This window comes from Puma concolor, chromosome B1, assembly GCF_028749965.1.
Source record: "Puma concolor isolate L17-30 chromosome B1, mPumCon1.1.hap2, whole genome shotgun sequence".
Lineage (NCBI taxonomy): Eukaryota > Metazoa > Chordata > Mammalia > Carnivora > Felidae > Puma > Puma concolor.
Genome location: NC_141670.1, coordinates 28,384,289 through 28,398,235, shown reverse-complemented (window position 1 = coordinate 28,398,235; position 13,947 = coordinate 28,384,289). Strand labels below are relative to the sequence as shown.

At 42.5% G+C, this 13,947-nt stretch overlaps 1 protein-coding gene across 9 annotated transcripts in view; it reads right to left on the bottom strand.

Moving 5' to 3' along the window:
* The window catches only part of RBPMS (RNA binding protein, mRNA processing factor), a 178,382-nt gene that overhangs the window by 159,858 nt on the left and 4,577 nt on the right, over positions 1-13,947 (bottom strand). Inside the window, exon 1 of one of the 9 annotated variants that reach the window (XM_086703361.1) lies at positions 5,024-5,514. The exons of the other annotated variants lie outside the window; for them this stretch is intronic. Within the exon in view, the coding sequence (XP_086559487.1) occupies positions 5,024-5,080 (57 nt within the window). The 5' untranslated portion in view covers positions 5,081-5,514. Of the gene's footprint in view, positions 1-5,023; positions 5,515-13,947 lie in introns of those variants that run through there. 9 annotated transcript variants of the gene reach the window in all.

Here is a 13,947-nt window from a genome sequence, read left to right as displayed (position 1 = left end):
TGGCATTGGGTTCTGCAGGTTGTAGATCTATCATCTATGGAACAGGCCCAGTTGGGGAAGCCAAGGATAACTGACAAATATAAGTTCTTTATAATATCCTGATCTTTATCATTTTCTTATTTATTCATCAAAAATTAACAGCCAATAAGGTTTCTCCTTGCCATATAAATACACCCACGTTCGTTCCCACCTCCATATACATATATGATAGTAATTCCTACCCCAGTGCCCATTTCTACCCATTTCAATCCTGCCAGGTCAACAAGGCTCAGCTCCTTCTTCCACAAAGCTTGTTTTACTCTAATCCACACTGATCTCTTTGAATTTCTAAGCCCGGTCTGTATTACGCAACTTGTCAATTTATATAGGAACTCGTATTATTTTCCCATTGTTTTCTGTGTTGACTAGGCCTTTCCAAGTAGGAAAGGAAGTCGGCAGGAAAACTGCTTTTCGGTAACCACCTCTACATCCCCACCGAACGGCCAACACAACGCTGGGTTCAAGGCCTGTCTTCAGCCAGGACTAATGACTGTACCCCAGGGGAGATGAACCTCTTCACTGAACAATGTTCCCTTCACCGACTCCTTCGCCAGCTGTCAACTGAAATCAAGGCCGCCAGGAAAAGAAGGCACGTTTTTATTTGCAAAAGACTTTCCAGCTCCTTTGAGAAAGGCATTACATGCATATAAATTCAGTGTTTCATGACCTCCATGGGAATTTACCCTGAAAGACTGTTAGATTCAACGCTAAATGAGATGCAAATTCCATTCATATGTAAGAGTCAGGATGAGTCAAGATTGAGGTTTCCATTACATCTGCTCGTTTCCTAGAGTCACACTCTAAGAACATGTGTGTAGGCTTTGTGGAGGGTGTGTGCTCTGCAGGAATGTTCTGTTAACAATTAAAGAGGCCTTGTGGGCTGACATTGCCCTGCCTGTACAGGGAGACCTTAGCTTCACTCTTCAGATAGTGTGGGGTTCTGGCTACACTGTGGGCACCCAAAGTGAAAACCACCCCCGTGGGGAACATGAGGTGCCCTAGTGGCCACTTGGACCGAGGAATACTTGGAGTAACTTCGACACTGGAGCTTCAGACTCTCAAGTTAGAAAGGAGGAAAACATTCAAGCTAGTAGGTGCTCTGCACATTCCATCCACACCTAATAAAAGGCACGGTTTTAACTTTATAAAAAAGCTCCTTCCACGGATGTCCTCAGTTAGCTGTCCTCCAAAACTTCTGTCAAACTGACCGGTGTGTCCAAGAGTATCTCTATCCTCAAGAGCACCCCCACAATGTGACCAGAAAAGCAGAGATAGGTCAAATCTACCAGTTCTGAGGCACAGGGTTTCCATGGCATAACATCTCTGAAAACGAGATGCATTTTACAATTCAGTTTTTAACTGGCAGTGTTAGTGGTTCACCTGAAAAATGTCGGGAGTGATTCAGTGAAATTCTATGTACATGCACACAGAACAACACCTGTAGAACTGGCCTCATCTCTAGCCATGAAGTTTATAGCCAGCAATACAGATCAACGACCTAATACACAAAGATCACAAAGTCAACACTTTTCAATGTGTTCAACTGAACTCAAGAAGGACAGCTCCAGAAATGAAGCCTTTTAGTGCGTACAGCTGTACGAGAAACAATTGGGAGAGGTCTCAAAATGGGGTGGGGGTTTTTGTTGCTGTTAAAATCAGTATGTAATATCTAAGTACAGATCAGACTGGAATATTAATTACAAATCACACAACACAAACATGGAAAAACTCCACTGTAGAGAAGCAACCTTTGAAACATTTAAAAACTTCAGGGGCAGGGGATGCAGGAAAAAGGGGCCTGCTGATAGTCTTGGTGGGAGTATAAATTAGTACAAGCTTTCTGAGATTTGGCAATAAACATCAAGTGTCTTAAAAAGAATGCATGCCCTTTGACCCAGAAATTCCAGTTCTAAGAGTTTAAGCTTAGGAAATCACGAAGGGTGCACCCACAGACTTAGCTAGGAGGCTGTACAGCACTGTTTATATCACAAAGCTGGAAGCAAGCTCCAGGCTCAATAAGGAGTAGGTAAAATATATTAAGGCACATCCTTATGGCATAGTATGAAAAATTAAAAATGAGGCAGCAGGAAAAAAAAAAAAAAGAGGCATAAGAAATGTACCCACTGGCACGCAAAGATGTTCATGACATAATGCGAAGTTTCAAAAAAAATTGAATGTAAACACTTTCATAGTATGATCTCATCTTTGTTAAAATAGAGGGGAGTGTGCTTGTACAGTGAAAAAAGGACATAAAGATACATACTAAAATATTAACACTAGTTGTGGAGAAAGGAATTAGTTTGTTGTTATTGTTGTTTCTTTACCTGCGTTTGCTGAGGGTGGGGGAAGGAGAGGAGGGGATAATGTGGGTGAGATTTATTCTCCGGTAAGAAAAAAATGAAAAGAAACTTGGGACACAATGTGATCCAATTAGGTGAACAAATTGGCTTAGGAATCTTAGAAAGAAGCTCAATCCTAAAAACCAAATAAATTAAAAATCCAATGGATTCATTACCATTATTTTATTTTAATCTCTAAAATAGAAGCAATACATTACTACCCTTCCTTTGAGGAATGTTGGGGGAACCGACTGGGCGAATTAAGTGCATAACAGGATTTAAAATATGCAAAAATATCCCAGGAGGAAATCTCTGTCGTACACTGAAGCTATGCTGTGGCCCAGTGCTGCAGAAGGGAGTACTACAAACCTCCAACACAGCGACAAAAAATTACATTAATATCCTAGTGCTCCCAACAAAGACAAACCACCTCAGGACTTTACAAGGAACAATACACTTACTCTTTATCCCATCCCTATAGGAAACATTTCCTCTGAAAATTAATCCATTAGCAATGGGTAGGAAGGGACGTATTTACAGCAGTCTTTCCAAGGGAACAGGATTGCAATTTCAGTTTGGAAAATCTAATGCATATTAGTTTTATGGAGAGATTTCAGAGAGCACTGGAATGAGTGGAAGGTCACATTAATGGATTTTTTCTTTAAGTTTGTTTATTTGAGAGAGAGAAAGAGAGGAAAGAGCAAGCATGACAGAGAGAGAATCCCAAGCAGGCTCTACATGGTCAGCACAGGGCCCAACGTGGGGCTCGAACCCAAAAACTATGAGATCAGGACCTGAGCCGAAGTCAGTAACTCAACAGATTGAGCCACTCAGGCACCCCCACACTAATGGATTTCTATGCTTGGGTCTCCTGTACAGAGGACTATCCAAGCTTTGCCTGGGCTACCTTTATTAAGGAATAAGGAAAACAACACTTTTATTGTTGACTTCGGGATAAGCTCACACCAATAGATTTCTCTGCATAACCATGACCCATGATATACCACAAAAGATATAAAAAAGCAATTTTCATGTTGATTAAAGGCCTGTAGAGCTTTTGGAATGGAGAGGAAAGGGACAGTTGCTAGTTAAAACTTCCCAAATATGTATTTGCCTATTTGCCCAAATCGGAAACTCACAATATTCCAAAGCCCATAAGCATTTCTGAGGCTGCTCCCTCCCCACTGACTTTTGTTTTTGTTTTTAAGATACAGAGTCAGCAGGCTGGGTGCACTATGACCAAATGGCAACAGATGCTGGTCTTGCAGAGGGCAAGACACTTCCCTTTGATCATCCAAGAACACGGAGAGAATGCACAAACATCCCTGGATCAGGCCATTTTCACTTTGCTTCAAGGTTTACCAAGTAGTTGCAGGAATGAGAAGAGTTACAGAAAAAGCTGTTCCTTCACCCAGTAAAATCAGATACACTCCACTCCTGAGGAATCCATCTAAACTAAGAACTAACCTATGTAAAGTATGCCAGCTTGGGAATGTTTAGTATCAGTCACCATGCTTGGAAGGTTGATGCAGAAACAGTTCTCAAGGCAAAGAATTCCAGTGCCCTGTGTTGCATAGTTATAAGCAGCTTAAAGGGAGAGGGGTAGATGATCACTGGTAGTTTTATCTTTTCTTTGTAGAAATACAAGTGATGGTACCATAGATAACTGGAAAATAGCAGATACTTTAAAAATGAAAAACATATGCCAAATGTATATTGTACTTAAGCCTCCAAAAGAATCTAAGTCAGTGCAGATCTCCACATCTGTAAATGAGTAACACTACAACAGTAACCTTTCTCAAAAGTTTACGTATTAAGAAAATGAGAAAACCTACCAACACCTCAGCCTGGAATTCTCCATGAGAATAATTCTTCCCTGTAAACCCTGGAATTTACAACAATCAGGTCTGTTTTAAACGATACTACACCCCTTAATTCATAATTAAGATACAGTGTTCCAACACATTTACTACATGAACAAAGCCCTTTCACACAGGGATCAGAGGAGCAGCTTGAACCTTCTCTCTGCTGTTCCACTAAGTTATCGGGTGCTGTGAACCATCTCTCTACCCTTAGCACACCAGTACCCACCAAATACATCAGCAGGCCTTTCTAAAAATATAGTTAAAAATATAAAGCCCCAAAATAGTGATGTACAAACAATGTTCTTTGAAAAGATGTGTCTGTCGTTTTCAAGTGTTCTGAAAACTAAACCACAAAACCATTTTCAACAAAGTGTGTGTTTCTAATTATTAGTGGGAAGATTTATATTCCTGGAAAAAAAACAATGGTACGCCTGGAAAAGAAGTTCACTGCAACAAGTCAGCAAGAATTTGTAAAAGCAAAATAATTTTGATAAGACATAACTACTTCGTTAGCAATAAAAATCCAGGATCCTGCTGTACAAATCGTGATCTAATGAGCGGTCACTTTAAAGCTAGGTGAGGGAGCATTCCAAAACAGGGGCAAGGCCCCACATTTCTTCACATGGGCCCCGCCATCTAATGCAGCAATGATTACAAATCCCCTATTAGTCAAGAGGCAGAAGTCACTAGCTATTACTGGGTCATCCCTTCAGACTTAGAAAAATGCGAACAGTTAACACAGTAATTCAAATCTTTATTAATAAACCTGCTTTTACTTACGGAGACATAGATCATACAAAAATTGTTTCTCCCCCTTTCCTCATTCTCTTTCTGCATTTTGCTGGTGGTGGTTTTTCAAGAGTCCAGATTAAAGGTGAATGTCACACTGCGTGTAATTCTGCCTAACCTGATCCCTTCTTGCCTCTTGGAGGTATGAAGCCACACTATCCCAAAGAGCCACACCAGGCCCTACTCTTAAACCGCTCTGGCACTCAGAGCAGGTACTGCCTGGCACCTGGGACACTTGGGAGGGCAAGCAGGCAAGGGATCTTCTCCTTCCGCCCCTCCCCCATGAGGATGGCTAAAGCAGAGATTCATTTCCTAGCTCAGGTTTTCTGCATAACCCCTCCTCAAAACACAAAGACTCAGGATGGGCCTTAAAAAGTCCTTTTGTTTAGAGAGGGTCATTTCCTGCCGTTAGCTCACACCCAGAAACTCCCACCCATTTCTCAAGGGGAAGCACTGACTTTCTTAGTAAAAAACAACAACAGAGCAAAACAAAATTTCAGGCTTAAAACCACCTCCCCCCCCTCCCCAACCCCGATGGAACTGGGCTAGCAAGCCCCCAACAACAGCATTCTATACCAGGATTCAGAAACGGAAGGGGAACGAAGCAGAAACACTGGAGTGGAGTTACGATTCTTCTCAGGCACGGCAGGCGTTATCTGTCCTATCCCCAAAATTTAGCTGAGGAAAGGAGTTTAAATGTCTACGCAAGCAGCTTAAAGACTTGTCCTAGGTCCCTCAGCAAATAAAAAAAATTTTTTAATTAAAAAAAAGTAAAGTATCAATTTGGTCAAGAACTAATAAGAGTATTTATATACCATTGTCTCTAAGACCAATAGACCATAGATGATGGTTAAATTTAAGAAAGTTTTTCAAGGTCAAGCATTAGGACACAAATGCCATAAATGGGGATAAATCCAACGGCCTGCATTTTCATCAGTGCATTAGTATGCTCAATTAACAGGCGGTCTGATGACCAAAGTAATGACGGCTTACATTTTTTTCTTCCTGAAATGTCATCTGTTCTGCTTTACGGTGAGTAAAAAACAGTTTTGAGTCCGTAAGGCTGCCAAGTAGGTAGAAATTGTGTTTCCAGGTTGCCTCCTCCATACAGGTTCACAAAGCCCAGATTAGGCTGTCCCTCATGGCAACCCATACAGGTGCTTAAAGGCTGGATTCGTCCAGCTAAAGCCTGTGTTATCCTGAGCTATGCCCTTTGTAGGCAAAAGGAGGAAAGCATATTGAGCTTGGGGCTAGACTAAATCAAAGGACCGAGTGCTAAGTCTATCTCCAGATCAATTCCACCTGGGTTATTAACAGTAACCCTTAACAACCCCACAGACAACTGCGGAACGGGAATCCAATTCATCCTGCCCTACTTTTACTTATCACCCCATGTGAGGCCCACATCTCACTCCTGGGTCTATGGAATTAGGTGCTAGGTTTCCATTCTAACTGGACAAAGGCAAGGATTCCTTTATGTGTGCAAAACTGCTACGTAGTACCCCCCACCAAGGACCTAATCACTTACCATCTAAAATTTGTGGCTTAGAAACTAATATAAGACTGTTAACTAGCTGGAATTAAAATAAAAACTTTATAAATTTCTGGCTTAAAAGCAGGTGCTGACTTTCTGATATAATTAAGTGAGGATAGGCATCCAGAAATGATCCTGAAGGTAGTAATAATTAAAATGTAATTCAAAACTGCTGGAAAACATTTAGGACTACGTGATACATTGCACAGGCCTCAAGTTTGACTGATTCATTCGTATTCCAGTCATTTAACAAATTTATTGGGCAGTTCCAGGCATTGTCATAGACATTGAGAGTTACAGCCTTAACAAGACAGAGCTCCCTGCTGCCTAGGAGTAACATTCCAGGGGTAGAAGACAAGTACATAAGGTAGTAACAGTGAATAAAAATTAGCTGGAAAATAAAAGAGGGATAGGATAGTGATTGGGAATGTGGGTACTTTAAACTTAGAGATCAAAAGACTTCTCTGGGTAACATCTGAACTGAGATCTCCATGAATGACAAGGATGCTGCTGCCTCATAAATATCTGAATGCAGGGGTTTTTCAGGCAGACAGGATAGCACGCACAAAGGCCCTGAGGCAGGAACAAGTTTGGCAAGTAGGAGATACCTAAATAAGGCCCAAGCAGCTGAAGCATAATGAATGAGTCTGTGATTCCTGGTAGATGAGGTCAGAAACCAGCAGGGCCCAGATCACATGAACCTCGTGCACCACTGGAAAAATTTTAAGCTCTTACCCACTGGCAGTAAAACTTCAGACAAATTACTTAATCTCTCAAGAGCCTCAGTTTCTTATTCCTAAACCATGGGATGATAACACCTCATTTGGTTTGTTCAAGTACAGCATTTAAAAACAGTAGACACGACTCCATAAATGCTTAATGTGCAAAAAATCCATTCAGGCTTTTACAAGTTTGATTATCTTTGGATATGCACCTGATCAACTGGCCAATTTTCTTACACCTATTAAGACGGAAAAGGAAATTTTTGCAACAAAAATGATCTCCATGTTCGTTAGCTCTAACAGTTCCTTTGCTCATCACTGGGAAAGGGCTAGGAGGCTCTGGAAGAGAAAGAATGGGGCTTAGAGTGGAGGGGGGAAAGGCGGAATCAGACCAGTGACTTGGCCTGGTAAGCGGCCTACCGGACTCCAGTACTTCAGGTATTCCCTTCTGTTGATAAGCAAGGCCCTGAGGAGAAGTAATCACCAACGTTTACAGTCTCCAGTCACCCAGCATCCCTGAGCAGGCACAGGACGGAAGTGTGCACGCGTGCGCGTCAAAGTGTGAGAGAGACAGAGACCCCTTATCCAGCCCCCAAACACATCCTGTTGGCTTAGAGGGATACAGTATTTAAAAACAGATGCCTCTTTGGAAACTCACACATTTTTAAGTCCTGTAAATCACACATGCTGGGTAAAGTAATTACACTTTTGTAGCACTTCCCCTCTGCGCACAATGGAAATTCTGGTACTTCTGTAATAAGGTAGCACTTTCTGTGTTGTGCCTTCTCCCAGGAGGCCTCCACTGCCCATCCTATAGGTGGGCAGGAGAGAAATTCTCACAAAACAGAATCCTGTGGATTCAAGCAAAGCCTTTTTTTTTTTTTTTTTTTTTTTTTAAATCTCTAGGCTTTCTCTTAGGATAATGTTGGCCACCTACCTGCAGACCTAAGGAGTCAGGAAGAGCAGGGGAACATCATTTAAAAATCGACTCAGGAGAAACAAAGGAGTTGAGGGTACAAACTGGTCTCTTACTTGCATGGATGGGTGAGATGTACCTCAATTTTCAGACTCCCAGATTTCTCATACCTTTGCAAAATCGCAGGGGCCCACAGGACTGAGGTAGGCTGCTTCAGCATTCCTTCTGCATTTTAAATTTGTGTAACAATACTGTATTACACCGTGGAATTTGGAACTATCTTCCTGGTGTGACTGGCATTTATTACGGCTATTTCCTTGTTTCCTCCAGCATTCTACATTAACGTGCATCATAATGGGTGCAGCAGGGTTAAAACCTATGGGAAATACAAACGCAGGTGGTTGTTTTTCTTAAAATTCCTAGACCACCTTTCTTTCTTCAAGGGTGGACACTTTCTCCAAGTGAGCAGCAAGGGCAGCAGACTTTTAGGAAAGCACTAAATGAATCAGTAGAAAATATGACCCAGAGAAGAGGGGAGTTCAAGGATCTGCCAAAAGGCTCATCTTACTCCCTACCCAAATAAATTCCCCCCTCCGCCAAAAAAAAAAAAAAAAAAGAAAAAGAGGAAATTTTTTCTTACAAAAACACAAGCATCTTTATCAGTCCCAAACCCATCTACAAATCTTAGGGTAGCTTGATTTTCCCCACTAGTCGAGGCACAGGGTTGGAAAAAGAAAAGTTGGAGGAGTCAAAGTCCCGGAATTAATGCAAACTGTAGAGGAAATCGATTTCCAGAGACAATTGATGAAAGCCAAAACAACAACAAAAAAGTGTATGGGGGGGGCGCCTGGGTGGCACAGTCGGTTAAGCGTCCGACTTCAGCCAGGTCACGATCTCGCGGTCCGTGAGTTCGAGCCCCGCGTCGGGCTCTGGGCTGATGGCTCAGAGCCTGGAGCCTGTTTCCGATTCTGTGTCTCCCTCTCTCTCTGCCCCTCGCCCGTTCATGCTCTGTCTCTCTCTGTCCCAAAAATGAATAAACGTTGAAAAAAAAAAAAAAATTAAAAAAAAAAAAAGTGTATGGGAAATACTATATATGCCTAGGTTTTTCTAAGCTCCCTTCCCACACTCAGGTTTTCGAATGGATAAGCACGCTGAACACTATTATGTTATAACCTAGGCAGATACAGAATGCACTTTTATGTCCCTAAAAGTGCTTTAAAATATTTTGCTTCAATTTTTCCTGCAAATTTCCAGCTCCCCTCCCTCCAAATTTTTTGTTTTGTTTTTATATACCTTTGAGTGTTAAGTCAACTTTCTCTGTTGTTGCCCACCCTTACGAGGTTCCCCAGGAACCAGAGTCCCCCACCTCTCCAATTTTCCAGGCGCTCATTCTCGTCACCCACCTTTTCAATTACCGGCCATGTACTCGAACTGTTCTGAAAATTGTCGAGAACAGACCTCTCCTCTGCATCTCAAACCCATGTTCACCTCCTCATGGCCTTTTCTTCCTTCTCCCCACCTGTCAACCCCTCAATCTGCTGTTTCAACAAATACAACCACCATTTAGCTGGGGGTCCAAGGTGGTCCAAAAGAGAAACTCAAGAGGCTTCCCGAATGAAACTCCCAGTCTTCCCTCTGCTGACAGTTAACTGAGGCCTCTGAACACCTCAGGCTGAATCACCACTGTCAGCCACCAACTCGAGACTAGGACTCTTAAAGTACCAGCCTCTTCCCAAACCTGTTGCAGCTGCTTTGCCACTGTGAAGTCCCAGAATGCCAGGTCCCTGCTACGCCGCAGGGCAACTCCAATCACTGAGTGGATTCGATGTCCTGGCCTGGAAGGCCAGCTCCTCCACCTTCTCTCCCACCAAAGCCTCCCCTGCCTCCAGCTTCATCCTTAACTTCCATTCCTCTCCCTGACATGCCTTGTTTGCTCCCCCCAAAAGTTCTTTTAAGCCTCTGTGTCTTCATACAGGCCAATCTCCCCCCCCCCCCAGTCTCAACCCCTTCCTCATGTGGCAAATTCTTGAGAATCTGAGCTCAAATGTCACCTCTCTGACACAACCCCTCCACCCTCTTTTCCTTGCAGTGTTCACTGTGTTCCCAACTCTCACTCCATGTGAACCCCATGCTTCGTTCTACCTGTTTACACAGGGTCACCATTTCCACCACACCCTGGAGCAGCCGAGCAGCAGAAACCAGCTCTCCTAGCCCCTGGCCCCTCAGAACCTGCACTTAGAGTCCCCTCCCCATAAAAAGACCTTCACCACCATTATACCACCTCCCCCAGCTCACCAGGAGGGTAAAATAATGTAGTGTGTGTATAAAGTGGCCAGTACCTGGTAAATAATGCAGAAGTCAGCAATTATGATTTCCTGCGTGAATACATTAAAAAGATTTGAGAATTTCAAAAAAATCAAATATTCCAGTATTTTTGTATCAGCAAAAAAAAAAAAAAAAAAAGGACAGACCAGGCAACTTCACTGTGATTAGCTCAAACCTGCAACCCTCCGCCAGGATGCAGTCTTGCCCTATCCCAATGCACTGACGGGGTTTCAAATATTCTCCCAGTACGCTCTGAAGACAGGGATGTAAGTGCAAGGAGTCGTTACCCAAGTTATCCCCACATATCTGATCAACTCATCCCCATCAAGGGATGACATCCTCCTCTCAACAGCATCAATTTAAATACCTGCTCCTAGCTGGCCTCAAGCCCACTGAGCCATGCAGCCACTTTTGCTCTAGCTATTAGTAAGGTTCATTCCCCTCATTCCTTCTTAAGTTTTTTCTTTGACCAAAGCAACCACTGTTCAAGAGGAACATTTGCATTCCCTTTCCCCTTCCCCCAGGCAGACACTAAGGTGCCAAATGAAACTGAACACAAACATTCCAAAGTGGCTGTCACACAGAGCAGGCTTGTTTGGGAACACAGGGAGCTCCGTGCTCTTGCACCTAACCAAAGCTTCCAGAAGTCTGTGTCCAAAAGGTCAACTTGAGTTTCACCGCACAAACCAAATGCTAATGGTGAAAACCCAAACGCACCCCAGAATGAGCAGGCCCGCGGAGGCTGTCACATGTACCAGGCACGCTCACCTGTGCACTCCAGTGGAGACTGTGGACGGCAGGTGGAGATAGGTAATTTGCCAGCTGCTCCATCCACAACTTCCCTAAATCCCCAGTAGGCAACGGACCTCAGTACTAAACGTGTGGCTGCTTATTAACAGCTCACCTATACACAGTTATCATCACCAACCCTACCAATGAGGATATTTCACGTTTGTAAACTATGTGTTTATAAAGAATCATATATGCATATACGTGTAAGTATTGTGTGTGGTATTTACTGGTACTGGGGTACGATCTTTTGGTAGGTGCTGAGTGCTGGGAATACTGTGATAAGATGGCATCGATCTTTTTTAAAAAATTACATGAAAACAGGTAACGATCCAGGAGTTAAATGAAGAGAACAAAGTAACTCCTACTGGAATTCTGAGAAAACCATTTCTTTGGAATGGAACATTCAGGTGATGGTAGCCTGCACAATGTAGGCTGAAACTTGGCTCCTGCCTTGAAAGCAGCTCAGGCTAGATCAAGAGGGAAAAGATGGCTGAAGCAAATAGTTTATGGAGCACAGGGGTACATTAGGGCAATCCTGAATGTCAAGTTTGGACTCTGCTATATAGAGAACAGATCAGTGCCGAAGGACCCATCAGAGGACCGAGCAGTACAGAAGGACAGATTAAGACAGCATGTTAGAACAAGGAGAGCAGCTAAACATCACTAAAATGAGCCAGGATAAAAGGAATGAGGGAGATAAATACTACAAAGAAAGGCTACAAGGAAAAGAAGAGTCTGGGTTCCTGCAGCAAGACTTGTGAGCAAAACAAAACGGTTTTGTGACACCTACAGATATGGCAAAAAAATTTAACAAAATAGTCAACGAAAAAGACATTTGTTTTTTGTTGTTTTGTTGCAATTTCATTCACATGTTCATTTTAGAAAGTCTAGAAAGCACAGAAAAGCACTGGCAAGTAAATAAAAATTATCTGCGATCCACCAGATAATTTTTATTGTATTCTGTTTTTTACCTATTCAGGGTTTTGGGGGGGGGGTTTATTTAAGAATTGGCATCACATAGGGTGCCCTGGGTAGCTCAGTTGGTTAAGCATCGGGATCTCAGGGTTTCGAGTTCAAGCCTAGCATTGGGCTCCGCGTTGGGCATGAAGCCTACTTAAAACAAAAAAAAAAAAATTAAAATGTAGTCAGAAGCTGGAAGAAAAAGACAGTTTCTCCCATACTGCCTTCAGAGGGAGTGTGGCAATGCGGACAAACTAATTCCACATTTCTGGCCACTAGAACTGTAAGAATGCACTTGTTGCTTTGAGCCACCAAATAAATAAATAAATAAATAAATAAATCTGCATATACATATATATTCTTTAAAAACATTGCTTTTCGGGGCGCCTGGGTGGCGCAGTCGGTTAAGCGTCCGACTTCAGCCAGGTCACGATCTCGCGGTCCGTGAGTTCGAGCCCCGCGTCGGGCTCTGGGCTGATGGCTCAGAGCCTGGAGCCTGTTTCTGATTCTGTGTCTCCCTCTCTCTCTGCCCCTCCCCCGTTCATGCTCTGTCTCTCTCTATCCCAAAAATAAAAATAAACGTGGAAAAAAAATTAAAAAAAAAAATTAAAAAAAAAATAAAAACATTGCTTTTCATGGCTACCTAATATTCTCTTTCAGAAATTATACCATGACTTACTTAGCAATCTCCTTGGATAAGACATAGAAGAATCTTTAAGAATGTTCCCTACCGTAAGTAACAAATTGATGAACATATTTTGACATGGAACACCAAAGTCTTCCAGAAAGCTGCATGGGTTTGTATCACTGCTGCAAATCCGCACGTGCCCACTTACTGCACCATCACCAACACTGAACACTGTCCTCGAAGCACAAATTACCCTGAGCCTATGAAAATCATCTCTCTACCCTATCAAATCTCTACCCTATCAAATCTCTACCCTATCAAATCTCTACCCTATCAAATGATCCATCCAACAAACAAATGCCATGGAAACAAAGACTGCACAAGAGCACGAGGGTGTAGGAGGGAAATTTTAAGACCACTTCTGGAAAAATAGTAATTCAGAAGTGCATGCCATATTTGCGATGTTCACGGACACTTTACTAGGAAATCACGTTTTCATTTAAAACACTATCACCAAACCCTATTCCAGGGCTGCATTAGATCTGATTTGAAGTAACAGACTCCAAATGTGGATAAACTGTATAACACCATTCTGCACTTTGTCCAAGTCATAACGTAGACTAATCTTAACACCCGACTGAAAACCTGAGGTTGCCACACACTGATATGATACCCTTTCTGTGTGCCAATTAGAGGAACAAGTTTTCCTTCATGACCCCAATATTTGGGCAAGATTACTAAGCACTTTCTTTTTAAGGTATTTTTTTAAGTAATTTCTATACTCAACGTGGGGCTTGAACTCACGACCCCGTGATCAAGGGTTCCAAGCTCTTCTGACTGAGCCAGTCAGGCGCTCCACTAAGCACTTTAAAAGGAAAGAGGTAAAGATTTGTATTCGCTTGTAAAGAACCAACTTTACAGGATTCCTGCCCAACATCTGCCAAACATCTTTTCAGTCATTTATCCAACAATGCCAAGTTTTTTGCTTTTCTAGTTTTAAGTACAAGTTCAGATCAATTTAAGGAAAAATTGCTCTTT